Genomic DNA, 25,147 nt, shown 5'->3' on the forward strand with positions numbered 1-25,147 from the left:
ATAAGTCTGCCAAGGATATGGAAAAATTAGAACCCTCATACAGTACTGATGGGACTGTAAAAATGGTACCAGCACCTCGGAAAACGGTTTGGCTATTCCTCAAAACGTTGGACTTCCCGTATGACTCAGCAAATCCACTACCAGGTTTGAACCTAGGAGAATTGAAAACATGTACCCACACAAAAACTGGTACATGTATATTCATAGCAGCACTGTTCACAATAGCCAAAAAGTATATACAATCCAAATGTACTTTCGTTGGCGAATAGTCAAATAAAATGTGGAATATCCATATTACGGAATATTATTTGGCTATGAAAGGGAATGAAGTGCTGATAATATGCTTTAACACGGATGAACCTTGAAGAAAACGTTATGATCAGTAAAAGAAGCCATGTCTTCAAAGGAAGGTCATATTTTGTATGGTTCTGTTTATATGAAATGTCCAGAATAGGCAACTCTGTAGAGGCAGAAAATAGGGTAGTGGTGGCTGGAGGCAGGGATGGGCAGGTGGATGGGCAATGGAGAATGAGGAGTGGCCACTAAAGAGTTTCTTTTTGGGGGGGTGATGAATTTGTCCTGGAATGACTGGTGGTCATTGTGCAATTCTGTTACTATACTGAAAAACCCCTGAAATGTGTAATTTAAAGGGTTATATTTTATGGCGTGTGAATTCCACCTCAATAAAGCTGTTTGATTAAAAAAAAGAACATGGAAGTTCTGTATGTACTGATAAAGGATCACCTGTGTATTGTTAAGTGAAAGCAAGGTGCAAATCAGTGATTATATGCTATCCTTTGTGTGAAAACAGAGAAAAATAGGAATATATACCCACATTTGTTAGTATTTGCATTAAAGACTCTAAAAGTTACCCAAAAAACTATTAGAGGGGATCCCTGGGTGGCTCAGCGGTTAAGCGTCTGCTTTCGGCCTGGGGTGTATCCTGGAGTCCTGGGATCAAGCCCCATGTCAGGCTCCCTGCATGGAGCCTGCTTCTCCCTCTGCCTGTGTCTCTGCCTCTCCCCCCCACCCCCACCATGTCTCTCATGAATAAATAAATAAATTCTTAAAAAAAAAACATTAAAAAAAAACTATTAGAAATTGTTACTTGTGGGGATGGAGGTGGGAATGGGGTACATGGAATGGGGTGGTAATTAGACTTTTCACCATTAATATTTTTATATTTTGATTTTTGAGCTACCTGAACATATTGCTTACTCAAGAATTTTTAAAAAATGGAAAGATAGCATAATGAATGCAAAACTACAATAATAAAAAGGGCCAACTCCAACTACAGGTGATCGTTGCTATTTATTAATTCAGACTTAGTATTGTTCGGCCTTCTGATTTTTTTCACGAGAAGCTGGAAGTTTCAGTATTAACAATTATTTTTAAAAAGCTTTATTTTTAAAATTATTTTATTATTTCTTTTTAAAGCTTTAAAACAGCGTATTAAACTTGAGATGGAAGAGGTGAGTCGGGTCTCAAAATGGAGGGCCATGATCCAAAGGAACCAGAGCAGTTGAGAAAACTGTTTATTGGTGGTTTGAGCTTTGAAACTACAGATGGTAGTTTAAGGGAACATTTTGAAAAATGGAGCACACTTAGAGATTGCATAGTGATGAGAGACCCCCAACAAAACATTCCAGGGGTTTGGTTTTGTGACTTACCCTTGTGTTGAAGGGGTGGATGCAGCAATGTGTGCCCCACCACACGAGGTTGTTGGGCGTGTAGTGGAACCAAAGAGAGCTAGTTCTAGAGAGGCTTCTGTCAAGCCTGGTGCCCATCCAAGAGTGAAGAAGATTTTTGTTGGTAGTATTGAAGAAGATGGAGGAGAATATAATTTGAGAGACTACTCTGAAAAGTATGGCAAGGTTGAAACCATAGAAGTTATGGAAGACAGTGGAGAAAAGAGAGGATTTGCTTTTGTAACTTTGGATGACCATGATACAGTTGATAAAATTGTTGATCAGAAATACCATATGGGCATAATTGTGAGGTGAAAAAGGCCCTTTCTGGGCAGCCCCGGTGGCGCAGCGGTTTAGCGCCTCCTGCAGCCTGGGGTGTGATCCTGGAGACCCGGGATCGAGTCCCACGTCCGGCTCCCTGCATGGAGCCTGCTTCTCCCTCTGCCTGTGTTTCTGCCTCTCTCTCTGAATAAATAAATAAATAAATCTAAAAAAAAAAAAAAAAAAGAAAAAGAAAAAAGAAAAGAAAAAAAAGAAAAAGGCCCTTTCTGAACAAGAGATGCAGTCTGCTGGATCACAAAGAAGTCGTGGAGGTGGAGCTGGCAACTTCGTGGGATGTGGGAGAAACTTTGGAGGTGGTGGTAATGTTGGCCGTGGCGGAAACTTTGGTGGAAGAGGAAGCTATGGTGGTGGAGGTGGCGGCAGCTGAGGTGGTTATGGAGGAGGCGGTGGTGGGTATAATGGATTTGGAGGTGACAGTGGCAACATGACAGTGGTCCTGGTTATAGCAGTAGAGGAGGCTCCGGTGGTGGTGGACCGGGATATGGAAACCAAGGAAGTGGAGGTGGTGGTGGAGGATATGATGGTTACTCTGAAGGAGGAAGTTTTGGAGGTAACTATGGTGGTGGTGGGAACTAGACTGATTTTGGAAACTACAGTGGACAACAGCCATCAAATTATGGACCCGTGAAGGAGGGCAGTTTTGGTGGAAGAAGCTCGGGCAGTCGCTCTGGTGGTGGTTATGGATCTGGTGGTGAAAGTGGTGGATATGGTGTAGCAGCAGAAGGTTCTAAACAATTTCAGAAGAAAAGGGCTACAGTTCTTAGCAGAAGAGAGAGCCAGGATTGTCAGGAAGGCTGCAGGTTACTTCGAGACGGTCGCCCCGAATGCATTAGAGGAACTGTGAACATCTGCCACAGAAGGAATGCTGATCCGTGGTCACAGAAGCGACTACAGCTTCAGCCGGAACCCTTCTTGTTCAGGACTGTCATAGCCACAGTTTGCAAACAGTGCAGCTGTTGGTTAATGCAATGTGGTGTCAGTTAGGTGTAAATCCCTGAGGTCTTTTATCTGTTGTAGCTTTGTCTTTTACATGAAGTATATTGGCCTGTAAATTGTGGTAGTGATATCATACAGGAATAAAAAATTAAGGAATTTTTAACTTGGAAAAAGAAAAAAGCTTTAAAGGAGAGGTGCCTGGCTGGCTCCGTTGGTAGAGCATGTGACTCTCGATCATGAGTTTGAGCTCCACTTTGGGCATAGACATTACTTAGGAAAAAAAAAAAAAAGACAAAACATGCTATGCAAACCAAACAAAATCACCTCTGTGCTTTGCTCAGACTGCGAGTTTCATGAGGGCAGGGCTGTGGCCTTTTCTTCTTCTTCTTCTTCTTCTTCTTCTTCTTCTTCTTCTTCTTCTTCTCCTTCTCCTTCTTCTCCTTCTTCTCCTTCTTCTCCTTCTTCTCCTTCTTCTCCTTCTTCTCCTTCTTCTCCTTCTTCTCCTTCTTCTCCTTCTTCTCCTTCTTCTCCTTCTTCTCCTTCTTCTCCTTCTTCTCCTTCTTCTCCTTCTTCTCCTTCTTCTCCTTCTTCTCCTTCTCCTCCTTCTCCTCCTTCTCCTCCTTCTCCTCCTTCTCCTCCTTCTCCTCCTTCTCCTCCTCCTCCTCCTCCTCCTCCTCCTCCTCCTCCTCCTCCTCCTCCTCCTCCTCCTCCTCCTCCTCCTCCTCCTCCTTCTTCTTCTTCTTCTTCTTCTTCTTCTTCTTCTTCTTCTTCTCTTTTTAAAATTTATTTTATTAAGCAAGCACAATGCCCAACTAGGGCTTGAACTCTCAACTGAGCCAGCCAGGTGCCCCAGAATGCTTGGCACATATTCGATACTGAACGAATATTGAAAGAAGGAAGGGAGGAAGAGAAGGAAGAAGGGGGTGAGGATCCAGGGAGCAGATAACAAAAGTTAAGTGCTTTTATCCTCTGAATGTGGTTACTACCCTCATTACATACAGCCCTTTGTATTCCCCTCACCTCTCTTCTGTGTTGGAGGTGGTTTATTTGGTTTGATTCTCTGTCTTTTGTCTATGACCCAGTTTTGGTTCATTTGTTCATTTTGTTTAACCTCTGGAAGCCTTTGGATCCTCCACTATTCTAAGACGATATTATAATCTGTCTTCATATTGGTCATTCAGTGGATCCTTTTAATTTATGCTTCTGTTCTATAAAGCTTTCTTTGATTTCTTTCCTCCTTTTTCCCTTCCATTTCTGAAACTTCTGTTACTTGACTATTGGGCCTTTTGGATTGATCTAGAGTTCTTTTCTTTGTCCATCTCTTTGTATTTTTATCTTTCTGTGTCATTTTCTCGGCATCGTTTTATTTCTAATTTTTCATTTCGGTTGTATTTTTAAAATCCTAGAGTTTCTTCCTGTTCTCTGAGTATTCCTTTTTGAGGGCGACCTATTTTTTAATGAATGCTGTATCTTCTGGAAATTTTGAGGCTTGCTTCTGCTCCCTACATTCTTCCACCGAATGCTTCCCCCCCCCCGCCCCCCCCGCCCCCCAGCTTGCCTGTTTTTACCTTTGTGGTTCAGGCTAGGGGCTTTCCTGTGGTGTCTGGTAATCTCTGGCTGGATGGCTGCTCACACTGAGGCATGTTGGAAGGCCCAAGTGCAAGGCTAGGCCATATTGACTTGTGGGCACCACTGACCAGGTGATCAGGTGAGAACTGAAAGAAGAGCATTAGGAGGTCTTTTCTCTAGGGTTTTGGAAGTCAGTTTTTCCAGAGAGGAATGCTCTAGCGTCCTGGCCCTGGAGGGTTTACCCCTGGCCACCGGTTCTGAATGCTGGTTAGGAGACAGGAGTTGATTTGATAGTCACTTCCTTCTAATCCTCCTGTACTCAGTGCAGTGCCTCATGCTCACCTGCTGTGCCTCAAGTCTCTAAGTCCTGGCCTCCCTAAGTCCCACCCTACCTGTTTCAGTTTCTTTAGAAAACAAGTCTTTTGCTTCTTTGGAAGTAGGGGGAGAGGAGGGGGTTGCCTAACTGAATAGGTAGGGGAGAAGAGCCAGGGTCTAATTGTTCCTTATACAAACTTTTACAACCCCTTCCTGCCTTCCAAGATTGCTAGTGTTTCCGATTCCTGAACCTTTCTGGGTTTCTGCCCCAAGAGCCAGCTTGTTTCCCATTTGCTTAGCCTTCTGTGGACATACCGGTTTTGACTTTCTGCCATGTGCTAAACCAGTTGCCACTTCTCATCTGCTTTCTATCTTCTGTGAGTATTGACATCTCCCATCTCTTGTCTCTCTTCTCATTTGTTTTATTCTTCCGAATTTAAAATTCCACTCATGTAATTTTAGTAGTGTTTCAGGGAGGAATAGTGGTAAACGTAGGTGTTTAATCTGCTGTGTTTAATTGGAATGAGCCCAGAGACCATGAATTTATATCAATTTGAATGGTTATCAGTGGATATCAGTTTGAATGGTTGGGTGGCTTTTGCTACCAAAATCTAGCAATCCTGGTGGATTGGTAAGAGAAGGGCTCACCAATTGGATAGGGTTTTCACCAGGTGGATTTGGTGGAAGGACCAAAGGGCTGGAGAGTTGAGGATTTTGCACAAAGAGTGGTTGAAACAACAGAACATACAGTCTAGGTTGCATAAGTGAAGAAAAGAAAGATATGAGGGAATTGATGGTTAGAGGAGTTGATGGGCTAGAGATCCCATGAAGTCAGAAGAAACTTGTGGATTTTTTTTTTTAACAAACCCTACTTGGTCTTACCAGCATCTTCTCAGCCAGGGGCTGAAGCCCTGTCCCTAATCCATTCATGTTTCTTTGCTTTGTTGTTCTATCTTGCAGGTTAATGTCCTTTCTTTTAAAAAGAAAAACTCTGGGGTTGCCTGGGTGGCTCAGTCGATTGGGCATCATCTGACTTTTGATTTTGGCTCAGGTTGAGATTATGACCTGAGCCAAAATCAAGAGTCATGGGATTGAGCCCTGGATTGGGTTCCACACTCAACTCAGAGTCTGCTTGAGGTTTCTGTCCCTCTGCCCCTCCCCCTACTCCTGCTCTTGCACATTCTCTCTCTCTCTCTCTCTCTCTCTCTCGTAAATAAATCTTTAAAAAAGAAAAGAAACCTCTTTGCAGGCAGAGGCTCTTCCCTCTGTCTGGTACCCAGGGCAGGACTCTGTATGGGGAACAAGGGTGGCAGTGTCTCACCTCTCTATTTATCCCTGGAGAAAACTGGGGGTGTTCAGAGCTCTCACCTCCAGATTTCATTTCTGAGCCATGCCTGAGGTGGAATAGATGAAGAAGGTCCTGGGAGGATAAAGTCTTCCCTACAGATCCTTTCTTTGGAGCTTTGGGAAAAGCGTCCCTCCTGCTAGCGATCTCTGTTTGCTCACCAGTTGTTCCCTCTTGCAACCTGTTTTCTATCCCCGCTGTGATAGAAAAGCCTCCCCTGGCCTACTTGTCATATCTACTGGCCTGAGTCCTATGAACACCAGCAGATGCCTTGGAGTTTCTCTCTTGAAAACCCCTTAATTTACAGAAACTAAGACCCTGGGGTGTCCTCACTCCTGGTCCAGGGTTCTTTGCACTGCAGCAAATTCAATGCCTGAGAGGCACCTAGAGGCAGTCAAGAGTGATGGTGAGGAACAGGGGCTTCAGAGCCCAACACGCCTGGGTTCAGACCGAGCTTGGCCATGTGCCGGCTGCGTGATCTGAGCCAGTTATATACATAGCATCTCGGGAATCTCCGTTTAAAGTGGGTAATACGCTCGCCCTGAACAGTTGTAAGATGATAATGCATATCAAGTACTGAGCGTGGCATGTGGAGAATGCTTCATTGGTACCTATCTTTCTTTGCTTCTCCTCCTCAAGCCTCTCTGCCCAAACACCCCACTGCTGTTACCCCTCAGGCGAGCTAAAATGACACTGATGAAGGATTGACTCTTTCATTCTCAAGGCCTGGGTCAGCTCCCCTATCTCCCCCAAACCCAATCTACTGAGGAAAAAGTTAAGGGTTGGATCACTAGGGTTCCCTGAACCTGTACTTTCAACTAGCCTGGGGTCCAGTGGCTGCCAACAGTGGATTATAGGAGAGCAGCCCACTTTGAGGAAGGTTTCTCTTTATGGTTCTTTGATCCTCTTCCCCACTCATTTGGGGGCTTCCTGGACTTTGGTGTTTTCCCCTCTCCCTGGCCATCTCACTGAGCATTTTATCCCATGGGAAATGGAGCCCATCACAAGGCTTCAGCTGTACCCCGACTCTCAGATCTGCTCTCTTCTAGCAGCTCATCAGAGCTTTGGGCCGACCTCCTCATTCCTCGGTCCTTTCCTCCCCACACCACCCTTATCCAAATTGTGGCTTGCTTCTTGCCTGGTTTACAGCAACACCCTGTGCATTCTGTATGTGCCCTACACTGGTCTGAGCACCAGTTTCATCACATTATTCCTTGCCACCGAGTCTTTCAGTGAGTTCCTATTTTCTTTTTCTTTTCTTTTTAAGATTTTATTTATTAAAAAAAAAGATTTTATTTATTAGAGGGAGAGTGAGCACGAGCAGAGGATGGGCAGAAGTAAACTCCCCGGGGATACCTGGCTAGCTCAGCATCTGCTTTTGGCTCAGGATGTGATCCCAGTCCTGGGATCAAGTCCCACATCGGGCTCCTTGCAGGGAGCCTGCTTCTCCCTCTGCCTGTGTCTCTGCATCTCTCTGTGTGTCTCTCAGGAATTAAAAAAAAAAAAAAGAAAAAATAAGTAGTAGACTCCCCGCTGAGCAGGGAGCCCCACTCGGGGCTCAATCCCAGGGCCCTGAGATCATGATTAGAGCTGAAGGAAAGATGTTTAACCGGCTGAGCCACTGAGGCACCCCAATGAGTTCCCGTTTTCTGCAGGATAAAATCTAGATCCTTGGGCCTGGCTGGCACTCAGGGCTCCCCAGAATCTCCTGCAACTCTGCCCACCTTGCCTTTGCTCCAGTCTCATCTTGCAGACCTCCCTCCAGCCAGCCAGGTGCCTTCCCCGACCTTACATCAAGCCATATCTTTCCCCTGTTGGCTCATGGCATCCCCCTACCCCCAATGCCTCCCTCCCTCCCTTTTGTTAATCTCACTTCTGCCCACTTTCAAGATTCAGCTCCAGTCCTGCTTGCAGATCTTCCCCAGCCTTCAGCCGCCATCTGCCATCCGTTTCCTCTTTTCCTCAATAGCATACGGGGGCAGCATTCAGCCTGTGACTGTTGCACACGCATCTGTGTCCTCCCAGCAGACAGGGAGGCTCTTTCTGTCGCCTGCAACCTGTCGTGAATGCAGTTGGTGCTCATTTCAGATAACGCTTTGTCTGTATTGAGCACTCTCAGCCTGCAAGGCACAGGATTCCACTTGTTAAACAAAATGTTTCCTCAACATAACCCCCTTTCTTTCCTGCTCCAGGAGAGGGCTTTAGAAATGAAGATAGTTCTGGAAAGCCCTCTCTGGGGGTGGGGATGCAAAGAGACCAACCATTTCTTTTTTTTTTTTTTTAAGATTTTATTTATTTATTCATGAGAGACGCACAGAGAGAGGCAGAGACCCAGGCAGAGGGAGAAGCAGGTTCCCTGCAGGGAGCCTGATGTGGGATCCGATCCCAGGATCCCGGGATCACACCCTGGGCCCAAGGCAGGCACCAAACTGCTGAGCCATCCAGGGATCCCCGAGACAAGCCATTTCACCTCCACCTATCTCTCTCTGGCTCCCTCCCCCTGTGTCTCGGGGTCATTGGCAGCAGTTTCTTGCCCCTCCCCTCCCCTCCCCTCCCCTTGTCTCCTGTCCAAACATTCTGCACGTGGTGGCCAAGTCCCCTCTCCAGCCCTCTGATTCACAGTGGTTCTTCCTGCTGGCTGCTCTCTCAGCCCTGATGTTAATGTTTTTGCTTTTCATCTCGTTTCCCCCTTCTTCGAGCCAGCTAATGATTATTCAGGGACTTGTCTCATCCAGCCGTCCCCTATCCCTAAGTTCTCTTTAGGGCAAGGGTCACGAGAGTGATCTCATGGCCATGTGACTGCTGCCTATACCTCACCCCCTCCACTGTCCTGATCCTAACACTCTCAAAAGCTGGTTGTGTGCCCTGCCTCCAGCCACCTGAACGGAGACCTGAGTGGGAAGGTAAGCCTCTGGTCCTTGCCTTAGGCAGGCAGTGGCCACGAGTTTCCAGCTGCTCGGCTCCCGCTGCCTCTTTGTTCCCCACCTGTTGCTGCTTACTGACTTTCTCCCTGGGCACCCGCTTGCCCTTGTCTGTGCAGTGAAGGCTGGGGCGGAGCTGCAGGCGGCCGGGCCCTGCTGTGGCTGTGGGGTCCTGGCCGCCCGGGCCCAGGGGATGCGCAGGCTGGGTGGGGAGTAACTCCGGCTTTGCTCACAGATTTCCTCCCGATGGCTGACTCTAAACCACTCTGCTCCCGTGACGGGGACCCCATGGCTGCAGAAGCCTTGCTCCGGGATGTGTTTGGGATTATTGTGGATGAGGTCATTCGAAAAGGGACCAGTGCCTCGGAGAAGGTGGGTCCTGCCCCCTCCTCCCGCCCGCGTGCCCGGCTCACAGCTCGCCTCCTGCCACAAGCCTTCACCCCAGAATTCATCACTGTCTCCCCGTGCGCCGCGGGGCCGCGTCCTGGGTCCTCCTGTATCTGTTGGCCCTGGTTCCTGAGTTGCTTGGGAGGCAGCGCTAGCGCGTTGAGTGCAGGTGCACACGGCTGGGGCAGCCACGGGGGAGGGGGGTCCCCGGGCCCAGGACCTCCGCCCCTGCCCCCTCCCGCCAGGTCTGCGAGTGGAAGGAGCCCGAGGAGCTGAAGCAGCTGCTGGACCTGGAGCTGCGCAACCAGGGCGAGGCGTCGGAGCAGATCCTGGCGCGCTGCCGGGCCGTCATCCGCTACAGCGTCAAGACCTGTGGGTGCCGGGCCGCGGGGGGCTCTGGCCTGGGCGCAGCCCGCGCTCAGCTCCGGCTCCTTCCCCAGGCCACCCGCGCTTCTTCAACCAGCTCTTCTCGGGGTGGGACCCGCACGCGCTGGCGGGGCGCATCGTCACCGAGAGCCTCAACACCAGCCAGTGAGTGCCCCGGGCCCGGCCCCCACCCCGCTTCGGCTGGCAGCGCCGCTGGCACGTCTGTCTTTCTGCTCATCCCCTCGGGCCCCTTTCTCCCAGCTTTCGCAGGCCTCCTGACCCCAGTGTTTCCTCCCTGTCCGTCCCTGGCTCCTGGTCGCCAGCTCGTCCTCCCTGGCTGTCCCCCCTCCTGCCCCCCCCAGCCGGGCCTGGGCACCCCCCCTCCGCTCGCCCTGCCTCATGCCCGTCTCCCGGCAGGTACACGTATGAAATCGCCCCCGTGTTTGTGCTCATGGAAGAGGAGGTGCTGAAGAAGCTCCGGGCCCTGGTGGGCTGGAGCTCCGGGGACGGGGTCTTCTGTCCGGGTAGGTGAGAAGGAGCGGCCCCCCTGTGGCCCTCGCAGGGTTCCTCCCCCGGCCCTCTTGCCCTGTGCTGGCCGGGAGGGGCGATTCCTCTTTGTTTCCTCTCCAGCTGGGCTCGGGCCAAACCGGGGAGAAGCTGCCCAGGCCCCTGTATCCTCGTGTTTGCCAAACAGCCTTGGGATCAGCCCTCCAGTGCCTGCCCGGGAGGGGAGGCGCTGTCCTGGGTCAGCCTGGGGTCCGGAGGGGAGCGGTCGGGGCGCCCGTCCCAGGTCATCGGGTCATCGCAGCCGTCCCGGAGCCCCGGAGCTTATCACTCGTGCTGCTTGGAGCCGCTCCCTTGGGTGGAGAGGTCGGGGCGGCCAGCTCCGGTTTTGACCCGCTGCTCCTCCCTCTTGCCGCCTTCCCTGCGACAGGTGGCTCCATCTCCAACATGTATGCTGTGAACCTGGCCCGCTATCAGCGCTACCCGGACTGCAAGCAGAGGGGCCTGCGGGCCCTGCCGCCCCTGGCACTCTTCACGTCGAAGGAGGTGGGAGGAGGCTCAGGCCTACCGCGGGCTCCTGACTCTACTGTCCGGCCACTGAGCCTCCCTGCCCCTACCTGTTGCCAGGGCCAGCCTGCCTCCAGCCGGAAGTGCTTCCTTCCAACCAGGGGGCTGAGTCAGTGCTCCGTTCCCCTTGCCTTCTGTGTGGGGAGCAAAGGGACGAGTGCCGCACCCTTTCTACTCCCAGTGTAGTCTGTGGACCAGGAGCATCAGGAGTACCTGGGAGCTTGTTGGAAATGTGCAATCTCAGGCCCCACCCCAGATGTACCGAGTATGATCTGCATTTGAACCAGAGCCTTGGTGATTTGTAGGCGTGGGAACATTCGAGAAGCCTTGGTCTACAGTCTCATCTGTTGCGGCTCACACATTTACCAGTCTCTCTCCTCCCTCTCCTCTCTGCCCTCTCGCCGCTAGCCTAATTTGCCCTTTGCCTTTCTCCACAGTGTCATTACTCCATCAAGAAGGGAGCTGCTTTTCTGGGACTCGGCACTGACAGTGTGCGAGTAGTCAAGACAGATGAGAGGTAAAGGCCCTTCTGTTCACATGGCTCAGACCCAGCCTGGCACAGTGTACTTCACCACTGCCAGGAGCTCTGGCCTCGGGCCCATGCCCCAAATGGGTTTGTCTCCCCTCTCTGTTTCTTCTTCTTCTTCTTCTTTTTCTTCTTTTTTTTTTTTTTTTTAAGATTTTATTTATTTATTCATGAGAGACACAGGGAGAGAGAGAGGCAGAGACACAGGCGGAGGGAGAAGCAGGCTCCCTGTGGGGAGCCCGATGTGGGACTCGATCCCAGGACTCCAGGATCAGGCTCTGAGCTGAAGGCAGATGCTCAACCACTGAGCCACCCAGGCATCCCTCTCTGTTCCTTCACAGGTTGTCCCTTCTGCCTACTGGTGCCTACTGGAGGCTACTGGAGCCCCTGAGATCTATTTACCCCTATTTACCCCTTTAGGGAAAAAAAATCAACATTGTGGCCTCTGCATAGCTAGCCCCATATTATCCTACTCTCAACAGTTGTGTCTTCCAGCTGAGAAAACCGATTACTTCTTTACCCACTCTGTTTTCTTCTCTATTTTTCTTTTATTTTTTATTATTTTTATTATTTTTTATTTTTTATTTATTTTTTATTTTTTTATTTTTTATTTTTTTTTAATTTTTATTTATTTATGATAGTCACAGAGAGAGAGAGAGAGAGAGAGAGGCAGAGACTCAGGCAGAGGGAGAAGCAGGCTCCATGCACCGGGAGCCCGATGTGGGATTCGATCCCGGGTCTCCAGGATCGCGCCCTGGGCCAAAGGCAGGCGCCAAACCGCTGCGCCACCCAGGGATCCCTGTTTTTTATTTTTTTATTTATGATAGTCACACAGAGAGAGAGAGGCAGAGACACAGGCAGAGGGAGAAGCAGGCTCCATGCAGGGAGCCCGACGTGGGATTCGATCCCGGGTCCCCAGGATCACACCCTGGGCCGAAGGCAGACGTTAAACCGCTGCGCCACCCAAGGATCCCTCTATTTTTCTTTTAAAAGATTTTATTTATTTATTCATGAGAGACACAGAAAGAGAAGCAGAGACACAGGCAGGGGGAGAAGCAGCCTCTCCGTGGGGAGCCCGATGCGGGACTCGAGCCCGGAACTCGATGCCGGGACTCCAGGATCATGCCCTGGGCGGGAGGCAGGCGCTAAACCGCTGACCCACCCAGGGATCCCCTCGGTTTTCTTTTCTAGAGGAAAAATGATTCCTGAGGATCTGGAGAGGCAGATCGGTCTGGCCGAAGCTGAGGTGAGTGAGGGAGGGGTGCTGGGGCAGTGGAGCGGGACCCCTTGGTCTCTTCTTAGAGGCTCCTCTGGGCTCTCCCCACTGAAGAGCTCATCCCTCTTCTTGACCTCTGTGCCCATGTCCCCCATGAGCGGAAGTGATCAGGACACTCTGTGCTGCTCTCAGGGGCTTTGCTGAGACCTGCAGGTGGGACCAGACCCCCGGGGTCAGGAACAGGCCTGAGTCACGGAGTGGAGTCCCTAGGCAGCACCAGCAGGGAGTATGTTGGGGGCCTGAGTGTAGCGTGGAAGGTTTCCGTGAGCTGCGCGGCTCCGTGCAGGGAGAGCTCAGGAAGATGTGCCAGCCGGCAGTGAGGAGGGCGGGATTTGGGCAGTGGGAAATGCGGAGGCGCCCTGCACGCTCGGGGCGCGTGGAAACTGCTGCAGCCATCGTGAAGGGCATTTGGCACTCTCTATACAATTTTTTCTTTGTATCTGCAAGGATTTTATTTATTTAATTTTTTTTTATGTTTTTAATATTTTTTAAAAATTTTTATTTATTTATGATAGTCACAGAGAGAGAGAGAGAGGCAGAGACACAGGCAGAGGGAGAAGCAGGCTCCATGCACCGGGAGCCCGATGTGGGATTCGATCCCGGGTCTCCAGGATCGCGGCCTGGGCCAAAGGCAGGCGCCAAACCGCTGCGCCACCCAGGGATCCCCTATCTGCAAGGATTTTAAATTTTGCTTTTGTGTGTTTTTTTTTTTATTCTAATAACTATGCAGCAATAGCACTTCGTGATTGAATTTTCTTAAGAATTAATGATGTTAAAAAAAAGAATTAATGATGTTGAGTATCTGAGTATCTGTTACTGCACTTCTTTGCTATCTTACTGGTTTCTTGGTAAATCGAATGTCCAAATGCTTTGCCCATACATATACACATATACACATATATGTATTAATCGAAGTATAGTTGACACACAATGTTCCATTTGGCTCAAGTGTACAACTTAGTGATTCAGCATGTTTGTGTTATAGTATGCTCACAAGTGTAGCTGCCATCTGTCACCATACAGTGCTATTACAGTATCATTGACTATATTCCCTATGCTCTACCTTTTGGCACTATGTCTACAATATCTTTTTTTTTTTTTTCAAAGATTTTATTTATTTATTCATAGACACAGGCAGAGGGAGAAGCAGGCTCCATGCAGGGAGCCCAATGTGGGACTCGATCCCGGGTCTCCAGGATCACACCCCAGGCTGCAGGCAGCACCAAACCGCTGCGCCACCGGGGCTGCCCTACAATATCTTTTTTTTTTTTAAGATTTTATTTATTTATTCATGAGAGACACAGAGAGAAGGCAGAGACACAGGTAGAGGGAGAAGCAGGCTCCATGCAGGGAGCCCAGTGTGAGAGTCGATCAACCGCTGAGCCACCCAGGCATCCCTCTACAATATTTTTTTAAGGTTTTATTTATTTATTTATTTGGGGGGAGAGAGAGCACGCACATGCATGCCCACTTGTGGTGTGCAGTTCAGTGGTTTTTAACAGAGTTGTGCAACTATCACTACAATTAATATCAGAACATTTTCATCACCCCAAAAGGAAACCTTTAGCCATCAATCCCCAATTTTCCCCAGACCTCCTACTAGGCAGCACTAAGCTAGTTTGTCTCTCTATGGATTTGCCTGTTCTAGATTTTTTTCATATAGACGGACTTACATTATGCATGGTGTCTTGTGATGAACTTTTTTACTTAGCATGCTGTCTTCAAGATTCATCCTCGTGGTAGCATGTGTCACTACTTCATTCCTTTGATCGCTGGATAATATTCCGTTGTATGGATCTACCGTATTTCATTTATCTGTTCATCAGTTGATGGACATTGGGGTTTCCACTTTTCAGCTTTTTTGAGTAATGCCGCTCTGAACATTTGTGTACACGTTTTTGTGTGAACACGTTTTTCCCTTTCTCCTGTTTATATACCTGGGGACAGAATTGCTGACTCACGTGATAACTCTGTATTTAACTTCTTTTTTTTTTTTTTTTTAAAGATTTTATTCGTTTATTCATGAAAGACACACACAGATAGAGAGAGAGAGAGGCAGAGACACAGGCAGAGGGAGAAGCAGGCCCCATGCAGGGAGCCCGACATGGGACTTGATCCCCGGTCTCCAGGATCACACCCTGGGCTGAAGGCGGCGCCAAACCCCTGAGCCACCTGGGCTGCCCCTGTATTTAACTTCTGAAGAGCTGCCAGACTGTTGTTCAAAGTGGTGGTGCCAGTTTCCAGTCCCACCAGCAGCGTATGAAGGTTCCAGTTTCTCCACATCCTCACCATCACTTGTTATTTCTTTCTTTCCTAGTTTGTTTCAGTTGAAGTATGATTTACATAAAGTGTTACGTTAGTTTCAGGTGTACAACATATTGATTCAACTGTTCTATCTCTACAGTACCCAGTGCTCACTACAATAAGTGTTGTCACCATGCATTATTACAGTATTATTATTATTTTTTAAAGATTTTATTTTTATTTATTCATGAGAATATACAGAGAGGAGAGAGGCACAGGCACAGGCAGAGGGAGAAGCAGGCTCCATGCAGGGATTCTGACATGGGATTCGATCCTGGGTCTCCACAATCAGGCCCTGGGCTATAGGCAGCGCTAAACCGCTGAGCCACCCGGGCTGCCTTATTACAGTATTATTGACTAGATTCTTTATGCTGTACTTTCATCCCCATGACTTATTTTCTAACTGGAAGTTTGTACCTCTTAAGCCACTCTATTTCACTCATCCTCCCCCAACCTCCCCTTTGGCAACCACCAGTACCGACTTAGCCAGCCAGGCGTTCCCTCTGCCCATTTAAAAAAAAAAGTTATTTATTTGACAGCGAGAGAGAGTATAAGCAGGGGGAGTGGCAGAGAGAGAAGCAGGCTCCCCACTGAGCAGGGAGCCCGACACGGGGCTTGATCTCGGGTCCCCAGGATCATGACCTGAGCCAAAGGCAGACACCCAACAAACTGAGTCACTCAGGTGCCCCCCCCCCCCGCCCAAGCCCATTTTAAAATTGGGTTATTATTATTTTTTTATTTCTCTTTTTTATTTTAGTGGGTGTGAAGTGTTGCCTCGCTGTGGTTTTGATTTGCATTTCCTTAATGACTAATGATGATGAGCATCTTGTCATGTGCTTACTGGCCATTTTTATATCTTTGGAGAAAAGCCTATTTGTATACTTTGCTTAGGTTTTTTTTTAAGATTTTATTTTATTTATTTATTTGTCTGTTTATTTATTTAAGATTTTATTTATTTATTCATGATAGACATAGGGGGAGAGAGAGGCAGAGACACAGGCAGAGGGAGAAGCAGGCTCCATGCAGGGAGCCCGATGTGGGACTCGATCCCGGGTCTCCAGGATCATGCACTGGGCCAAAGGCAGGCGCCAAACTGCTGAGCCACCCAGGGATCCCCCCCAATGAATTATCTTGACATCTTGATGAAAATCAGTCGATTATTGGAGCACCTCAGTAGCTCAGCTGATTAAGCATCTGCCTTCGGCCCAAGTCATGATCCCAGAGTCCCAGGATCGAGGCCCACATAGGGCTCCCTGCTCAGTGGGGAGTCTGCTTCTCCCTCTGCCCCTTCCCACTGCCTGTACTCTCTCTCTCTCTCTCAAATAAATAAAATCTTTAAAAAAGAAAGAAAGAAGAAAGAAAGAAAGAAAGAAAGGGAAAGAAAGAAAGAAAGAAAGAAAGAAAGAAAGAAAGAAAGAAAGAAAGAAAGAAAATCAGTTGATTGTAAATGTGAGGTGGTGTTTCTGGATCTGGATTCTTAATTCTGTTCCATCCATCTGCACGTCTATACTATAGACCACATTACCTTGACTAAGATACCTTTGTTGTAAGTTTTGAATCAGGAATTGTGAGCTTTCCCACCCTGCTCCTTTCCTAGATGGTTTTGGCTATTCCAGGGCCCCTAAATTTCCATATGAATTTTAGGGTCAGCTTGTCAATTTCTGCTTCGAAGCCAAGTGGGATTTTTTTTAAACTTTTTTTTTTCCTTAAAGATTTTATTTATTCATGAGAGACACACAGAGAGAGAGAGAGGCAGAGCCACAGGCAGAAGGAGAAGCAGGTTCCATGCAGGGAACCCGATGTGGGACTCGATCCTGGGACTCCAGGATCACGCCCTGGGCTGAAGGCAGGCACTAAACCGCTGAGGCACCCAGGGATCCCACCAAATGGGATTTTGATAAGGATTATGTTCAATTGGTAGATCCATGAACATGGGATGTCTTTCCATTTCCATCTTCTTTGGTTTCTTTCAACAATGCTTTGTAGTTTTCAGAGTATATGTTTTGCACTGCTTTTGTTAAATTTATTCCTAAGCATTCTCTCTGATGGTCTTATAAATGAAAATTTCTTTTTCTTTCTTTCTTTCTTTCTTTCTTTCTTTCTTTCTTTCTTTCTTTCTTTCTTTCTTTCTTTCTTTCTTTTTTCCTTCCTCCCTTCTTCCTTCCTTCCTTCCTTCCTTCCTTCCTTTTCTTTCTTTCTTTTCTTTCTTTCTTTCTTTCTTTCTTTCTTTCTTTCTTTCTTTCTTTCTTTCTTTCTTTCTTTCTTTCTTCTTTCTTTTTTAGAAGAGTTTATTTGTTTCAGAGAGAGAGCACTAGCAGGGGTGGGAGGAGCAGAGGGAGAAGAAGACTCCCAGCTGACAGGGAGCCTGATGCAGGCCTCCATCCTAGGATCCTGAGACCATGACCTGAGCAAAAGGCAGACATTTAACCAACTGAGCCACCCAGGCGCCCCAAATGAAATTGTTTTCTTCATTCTATTTTTGGATTGTTCGTTGCTAATGTGTAGAAATACAGTTTTAAGTCTTGATCTTGTACCCCTGCAAACTTGCTGAACTCATTTATTAATAGTTTTTTTAGTGGATTCCTTAAGACTTTCTAGTTATTATATTATGTCATTCAGAAGTAGAGATAGTTCTGCTTTTTGCCTTTCCAGTCTGGATGCCTTTTATTTTATTTTCTTATCTAATTGCACTGCTAGAACTTCAGTGCAATGTTGAATAGAAGTGGGGAGAGTGGCCACACTTGTTATGTTCCTGATCTTAAGCGGAAGGCTTTCAGTTTTTCAGCATTGAGTATGATGTTAGCTCTGGGCTTTTTGTAGTTGTCCCTTATTAGGTTGAGAACATTGCCTTCAACTCCTAGTTTGTTAAGTATTTTTATCAAGCGGGAGTGTAGGATTTTGTCACATGTTTTTCTGTGTCTATTGAGATGTGTTTTTTCCCCTTTATTCTGTTGATAAGTGTGTATTACATTAATTGATTTTTGGATGCTAAACTGAGCTTGTTCTCCTGGGACAAATCCTTTTGTCATAATGTATAATTTTTTTATATGTTGCTAATTTTGGTTTGCTAATGTTTTATAGATTTCTATACCTATGTTCAAAGAGGTATTATCTGTAGTTTTCTCATGATGTTTTGTCTGGTTTTGGTATCAGGATAATACTTGCCTCATAGGATGAATTCAGAAGTGTTCCTCTTCTGTTTTTTGGGGATTTTTGTGAAGAACTGGTATGAGTTCTTTTTTAAACATATTATAGAATTCATCAAAGAAGAGAGGCAGAGACACAGGCAGAGGGAGAAGTAGGCTCCATGCAGGGAGCCCGACTAGGGACTCGATCCCAGGACCCGGGATCACGCCCTGGGCTGAAGGTGGCACTAAAGCGCTGAGCCACCCAGGCTGCCCTGTAGTAGTTTTTAAAAATAAAAATTCAAGTTCTCCATGAACTTTTGTACTATTAGAATTTTTTAAATAGCATTTTGATCTTCCAGTAAAGACACTAACATTTTTTGAAAGTGTATGAGCTTTGGAAATAAACCAGCAGACTGACCTAGGATTGGAATCCATCTCTGGAGCTTAGGCTTGGGGGCTAACTTTGTTAATACCTCTGAAGCTTAGCACCCTCGCCTGCAAATTAAATGGGATAGTAGCGTGTTGTGAGGTTGAAAGGGCCCAGGTCAGGGATGCAGTAAGAGTGTAGAGATGGCTCAGCCCCGGGCTCTGGGTAGCTTTTTAGAGACCTTCACAGCTTCTTTCTTCTGCATGTTTGCTGCAGGGTGCTGTGCCATTCCTGGTTAGTGCCACCTCTGGCACTACTGTGCTAGGGGCCTTTGACCCCCTGGAGGCAATCGCTGACGTGTGCCAGCGTCATGGGCTGTGGCTCCATGTGGATGTGAGTGAGACTTGGGCCTGAGGGTGCGGTGGGCTGAACCAAGGCCAAGGCCCACGTTGTTCCTTTTACTCCACAGGCTGCCTGGGGTGGGAGCGTCCTGTTGTCACAGACACATAGACATCTCCTGGATGGGATCCAGAGGTGCATATGGCCACCTGCTTCCTGAATCCCACCCTTCAAATCCTTGGTCCAGAGAATAGTCCTGGACTAGGGAGCTTCTGACGGCAGTGAGGGAAGGAGGTTGGCGGGAGGGGCGTTGGAGAGATGATGGAGAGATGATGGAGAGGGCTGGGAGGTCAGAAGTCCCTCTTACCGCTGAGACGAAAGCCCCTTTACTGAGGGTTTGGTAGAGGAGGGGTCTCCGGTTGAGGAGCAGCCAGCTGACCCGGCTTTGTTCTGCGCACCCCAGGGCTGACTCGGTGGCCTGGAACCCCCACAAGCTGCTCACAGCGGGCCTGCAGTGTTCAGCTCTTCTTCTCCGGGACACCTCGGTGGGTCGGCTCACCCTGGACCTCCGTCTTTTTCTCTGGCCTACCTCAGAGAGGGTGCTGGCCTTGCTGTGCCCTCCCCCCTGCCCGCCCCGTCCGAAGCTACGAAGCTACGTATCCGTGACCACCTGCAGCCCTGTAGTGCCCTCACCCCCTGTCTGCTTCTCCCCCCACCCTCCCACCCCCACCCCGCCGCCTGTCTGCAGGCAAAGGGAAGAGCTCCCAGCTTGATGTAATCGAGGGGATCCTGGGCCGACCTTGGGAAGAACTCTGGGAGAAACCCAAAGGGGCCCGAGTCTGCGGCCAGCGCCCCCAGAGCCGGTGCCGGGAGGAACGGGTGGGCTGAGCTAAGGAATGGCAGGTGCAGCTCTGGAGGCAGCGAGGGGGTCTGACAGGCCTCCCCCCGCCCCTCCAACCTACAGAACCTGCTTAGGCGCTGCCACGGGTCCCAGGCCAGCTACCTCTTCCAGCAGGACAAGTTCTACGACGTGGCTCTGGACACTGGAGACAAGGTGGTGCAGTGTGGCCGCCGGGTGGACTGTCTGAAGCTGTGGCTCATGTGGAAGGCGCAGGGCGGGCAAGGGCTGGAGCGGCGTGTCGACCAGGCCTTTGCCCTTGCCTGGTAGGAGGGGGGTGTCGGAGGTCCTGCCCCCGCCCGCGGCCCTGCGCCTCACATTTCCCTCGCCCTCAGGGTCTCTTGGCTCATTGTCGGGGGCTCTTCTGTTTCTGTGGCTCGGCTTTTCCTCCTCTGTTTGTGATTTCTCCCTCTCGGTGTGCAGGTACCTGGTGGAGGAATTGAAGAAGCGAGAAGGATTTGAGTTGGTCATGGAGGTAGGAGCGAGTCTGCGCTCTTTTGCGGCCCCGCTCCCACCCCCTACCTCCTACTCCCCCCTACTCCCCCTACCCTCCCAGGCCCCCACTCCCCCACTACCCTACTCCCCTCTAGCCTCCCACCCCCCACCCCCTACCCCCCTCTACTCCCCCCTACCCCCCACCCCCCCACCCCTGTCCATCCCACACACAAAGCCCTCAGGGGGCAAGAGGGCCAGTGAGGGGGGCAGCCCCCCTCCACAGCCCGCACACCTTGTCCTCCTGTTCCTCCCAGCCCGAGTTTGTCAATGTGTGTTTCTGGTTCGTGCCCCCCAGCCTGCGGGGGAGGCAGAAGTGCCCGGATTACAGTGAAAGGCTGGCCAAGGTAGGCGCTCCTCTGGGCTCCTCGGAGCCCACTGTCGGGAACTGCTGCCTCGGGCTGCTGCGGGCTGTCCCTGCCCCCTGCTGGCGAAGCGGCGGCCTCCGAGGCTGGCCTTGCTCCTGAGCTGGGGGTGGGAACTGGGAGACGCCACCAATTTGTCCTCATTTCCATGGGGGTGGGATAGGAAATAAGATATGTTTCTGGAAAATGAAAAGAGGACCGAGAGGGATGTCATGGGAGAGGTCACCAGTGCGCAGTAGTGGCCCGTGGGAGTTGTGCTGGGAGCTCGGGGCGGGGCTGGGACAGCCAGGTGAGGCCTCATTCCCTGCCGCCTGCCACCGAGCAGCCCTACAGCCCTACAAGGCCGTCCAGACGTGCCTCCCGGAGGAAAGGAGCTATGTCATGTCCCTGAGGATAGATTGGTACTAGGTGCCGCAGATAATCTGGAAGGACAAGAACGTTCTTGCCCTTAAGGAGTTATTTAGAAGAGCAGAGTTGCCTAGTTGAAACCAATAGGTTTGAGGCAATCTTGTGACTTGTGTGTTACATTACAGGGTGCAGATCGCAAACATCCCAGGCATTCAGAGAGGGGAGAAGAAGGTGTCAGGGCTGTCCAGGGCTAGAGGGTTAGACGAAAGCAGTGTTGGGAGTCAGGGAACAGTCAGGATTGGGCAGAAAATGGCCCATGTGACAACTTGGAGATAGGTAGGATGGGAGTAATGCAGAGGCTGGAGGAGACAAGCAGGTGGGATGTAGTGGAAAAGGTGACCTGGGGCCTCAGGAGCTGAGCGATGAGCCTCCCTGGGAAAGGTAGCTGAGTGAGAGGGAAGTGCACCTAGGGGACCTGCCCCCGAGGCTGCCGCTGGAAATTCTCTCCACCTCTTCTGCAGGTGGCCCCAGTGCTCAAGGAGCGCATGGTGAAGGCGGGCTCCATGATGATTGGCTACCAGCCCCACGGGACCCGGGGCAACTTTTTCCGCATGGTTGTGGCCAACCCCGCGCTGACCCAGGCTGATATGGACTTCCTTCTCAACGAGCTGGAAAGGCTAGGCCAGGACCTCTGAGCTTCCTCCTCACTGCTGGCCTTGGCACCCACCCCCCCCTCGCTGTCTCTGTGCATTCGCCTGTGCTCCAAGAACAGAGTGACCTTAACCACGTTTGAGTGTGTTGACCCGCTAACTCTCCTATGAAATATTTGCCATTAGGAAAATATTTAAATAAACTAACAGTATATCCATATGATGGAATGTTTCTCTGCCATTAAAATTATATTTACAAACAATATTTTTATTGATAGGAAAAAAATAATGTGCTACTGGAAAAGCTGGAAACAAGACTTTGTGTATAGTAATATCTGAGGGTGTTTGAACATACATAGAAGATGGATAGAATGAAATATGCCCAATGTCAATAATTTTCCCTGGGATGGGATTATAGGCAATTTAAAATTAACATTTCTAGGGATGCCTGGGTGGCTCAGCGGTTGAGCACCTGCCTTCAGCTCAGGGTGTAATCCTGGGGTCCTGGGATTGAGTTCCACATTGGCTCCCTGCAAGGAGCTTGCTTCTCCCTCTGCGTGTGTTTCTGCTTCTATTATCTCTCATGAATAATTTTGAAAAATTTTTAAAAAATTAACATTTCTAAACCTTTTGTGTTCCCCCTTTTATTATGTAATGAATATACATTACTTTTACAATAGGGAAATAATAAAGTTAAAATTTCGATTATATCATTTTAGTATGTTTTAAAGTTTGATACCTTTCAACCAAATAATAGAGAATGTGAATTTTTTTATTATTTATTTATTTATTTATTTTTTTTTTTAAGGCAAGTGTAAGAGGGATGCCTGGGTGGCTCAGCAGTTGAGCATCTGCCTTCGGCTCAGGTCATGATCCCAGGATCCAGGATGGATTCCCAAATCAGGCTCCCTGCAGGGAGCCTGCTTCTCCCTCTGCTTGTGTCTGTTTCTGTGTTTCTCATAAATAAATAATATCTTTAAAAAAAAAAAGCAAAAAAAACCAAACAAACAAACAAAAAACCCAAAAAGCAGGTATAAGAGAGGCTAAAAATGGGAAACTTTTTTCTCAAATCTATAGTAGGAGAGGAAAGACCACAAGTGAAGTAGCTCTAAATTAACTATACTTCAGTGGCATTGAAAACAAACTGGGTACTGATTATGTTGAGACCAGAGCTGTGTCCACTTATCACTCTCGAAAAATCCTCACACACAAAACAAAGGAAGAATTTACCTCCTTGTATAGGTGTGCCTGGCTGGCTCAGTCAATAGAGCATATAACTTGTGATCTTGGGGTTGTGAGTTTGAGCCCCCCAGGAGAGATTTACTTACTTAAATATATACATACGTAAATTTTTTTAAGAATGGATTTTCCTTCTGTAATTTGAACAACAGAAACCAAGCTAAAAGAAAGAGACAAAGAAAGAGAGAAGGGAAGAGAGAAAGAAAGAAGAAAGAAAGAGAGAAAGAGGGATCCCTGGGTGGTGCAGCGGTTTAGCGCCTGCCTTTGGCCCAGGGCGGGATCCTGGAGACCCGGGATCGAATCCCACATCGGGCTCCTGGTGCATGGAGCCTACTTCTCCCTCTGCCTCTGTCTCTGCCTCTCTCTCTCTCTCTGTGTGCCTATCATAAATAAATAAAAATTAAAAAAAAAAAAGAAAAAAAAAGAGAGAGAGAAAGAAAGAGAAAGAGAGAAAGAAAGAAGAGAGAAAGAAAGAAAGAAAAGAAAGAAAGAAAAAGACCCAGCAACCAGACATCCATTTTACACTTACAGTCCTGGGCTGGTGTTGCTTTTCAAGTCATTTTTGGGGAAAGAGGCCATTAGCTACACGAGTTATTTGCTTGGTTTTGTTTTGTTGTCCAAGGTTTATTGAAGATAATTACAGCAGGAAGAGTCAAATGGCTCCATGTGGTGGTCTGAAATTCCTCTCAACTCTAGGCTGAGTGACCTGCCGTTTGGACAGACCACCAAAGTCTGAGACCTTCAACATTTCCTTAGTGTCAGGTCTGCCTTCCTGATCTCCTGATCCGGGGCTGAGACCTCAGGAACGTAATTCTCTCACCTTTCTCCCTCTTCCTCCTGCGGCTTGATGGAGACCCCTCTCACTGGGCCTCTCTGAATCTGCTCCATCTGCCCTGTGACAGCCTGTTCTGTTGTGGAATTTCCTGCCGGGGAATAACGAGGCCTCCTTACACGTGTGCTTGTTGGTGTGGAATCGATGCCCAGGGGCATGTACTGCTTCTCAATGACCACCCGGCCCACCTTCTTCATGCCTTCCGTGCAAGCTCAGCCCACGTTGGTGGACCTGGTAAAAGAGGAAACAGCGCTGCACAAGTTATTAAGGACACGTGGCAAATCTACTGGAACTTTATGTTATTTCCAATTCCTGAAAATACCATTTATGAAAACAATAATGTGGTCATGTAAAAGTCATCCAAAGTTATTTGAAGAGGCAAATACAGACTGTTCAAACCATAGTGAAAGAACATCCAAATCGTAGACCCAGGCAGCCCTGGTGGCTCAGTGGTTTAGCACCGCCTTCAGCCCAGGGTGTGATCCTGCAGACCAGGGATGGGGTCCCACGTCCGGCTCTCTGCATGGAGCCTGCTTCTTCCTTTGTCTCTCTCTCTGTCTCTCATGAATAAATAAATAAAATCTTAAAAAAAAAAAATCGTAGACCCAATTCTCTTGACCATCTGGCAGGGGGAAAAAGCCTTTCTATTCATAAATTACTAATAATTCCCCCTATAAACTTATTTTCCCACAAATGCTATTTGACTTCTTCCAAATAATAAAATTGTTTGAGGTTATTAATAATTTGAACTCTAAGCCCTATTCTTTTTTTTAAGATTTATTTATTTATTTATTTATTCATGAGAGATACACAGAGGCAGAGACACAGGCAGAGGGAGAAGGAGGCTCCCTGCTGGGAGCCCCATGTGGGACTGGATCCCTGGACCCCAGGATCACACGCTGAGCTGAAGGCAGATGCTCAACCACTGAGCCACCCAGGTGCCCCTCTAAGCCCTATTTTTAAAGAGTTCTATATATATCTGCAAAATGTCTTAAACTTTGTGGAAAAGACAAACTAAAAAAAGATCTTCAACTCAAAACAAAGCTAGAAAACAAAAACAAAACCAAAATCTCCAAGATCCTTTAATCATCTCTATCTGAGAAATATATATTTTTTTTCTGAGAAATATTGTTTTTTAAAGATTTTATTTATTTATTCATGAAAGACAGAGAGAGAGGCAGAGGGAGAAGCAGGCTCCATGCAGGGAACCCAACGTGGGACTCGATCCCCAGCCTGATCCAAAGGCAGGCGCCAAACCGCTGAGCCACCCAGGGATCCCCTCTGAGAAATATTTTAAAGCGAAGATCAGAAAGACAAGACCCGGATTCAGTTAATTACCAGGTTTTCTCCAGCTTTATGAGCTGATGCTTCTATTCTTCTATTGTGTGGAGTTTTTGTTTTGTTTTGTTAAATTAGCTCTACACCCAATATGGGGCTTGGAAA

General features: G+C 48.3%; 1 protein-coding gene and 1 pseudogene across 4 annotated transcripts in view; one reads left to right on the forward strand and one right to left on the reverse strand.

Annotated features, from left to right (window-relative positions):
* CSAD (cysteine sulfinic acid decarboxylase) overlaps window positions 1-22,343 on the forward strand; it is a 33,071-nt gene extending 10,728 nt beyond the window's left edge. For 3 of the 4 annotated variants that reach the window (XM_072797789.1, XM_072797791.1, XM_072797790.1), the window contains exons 2-15: window positions 9,352-9,488; window positions 9,749-9,875; window positions 9,944-10,034; window positions 10,287-10,393; window positions 10,804-10,919; window positions 11,378-11,457; window positions 12,658-12,712; window positions 18,818-18,934; window positions 19,011-19,075; window positions 19,344-19,425; window positions 19,845-20,044; window positions 20,202-20,253; window positions 20,528-20,617; window positions 21,505-22,343. In XM_072797789.1, the coding sequence (XP_072653890.1) occupies window positions 9,363-9,488; window positions 9,749-9,875; window positions 9,944-10,034; window positions 10,287-10,393; window positions 10,804-10,919; window positions 11,378-11,457; window positions 12,658-12,712; window positions 18,818-18,934; window positions 19,011-19,075; window positions 19,344-19,425; window positions 19,845-20,044; window positions 20,202-20,253; window positions 20,528-20,617; window positions 21,505-21,678 (1,482 nt within the window). In that variant the 5' untranslated portion in view covers window positions 9,352-9,362 and the 3' untranslated portion in view covers window positions 21,679-22,343. Of the gene's footprint in view, window positions 1-8,655; window positions 9,099-9,351; window positions 9,489-9,748; window positions 9,876-9,943; window positions 10,035-10,286; window positions 10,394-10,803; window positions 10,920-11,377; window positions 11,458-12,657; window positions 12,713-18,817; window positions 18,935-19,010; window positions 19,076-19,343; window positions 19,426-19,844; window positions 20,045-20,201; window positions 20,254-20,527; window positions 20,618-21,504 lie in introns of those variants that run through there. The other variant, XM_072797788.1, reaches the window with a different exon arrangement.
* Window positions 22,344-23,471: 1,128 nt separating this feature from the next.
* LOC140616928 (small ribosomal subunit protein eS17-like) lies at window positions 23,472-24,326 on the reverse strand (annotated as a pseudogene).
* Window positions 24,327-25,147: the final 821 nt, after the last annotated feature.

This window comes from Canis lupus, chromosome 25 (assembly GCF_048164855.1).
Source record: "Canis lupus baileyi chromosome 25, mCanLup2.hap1, whole genome shotgun sequence".
NCBI classification, from domain to species: Eukaryota; Metazoa; Chordata; class Mammalia; order Carnivora; family Canidae; genus Canis; species Canis lupus.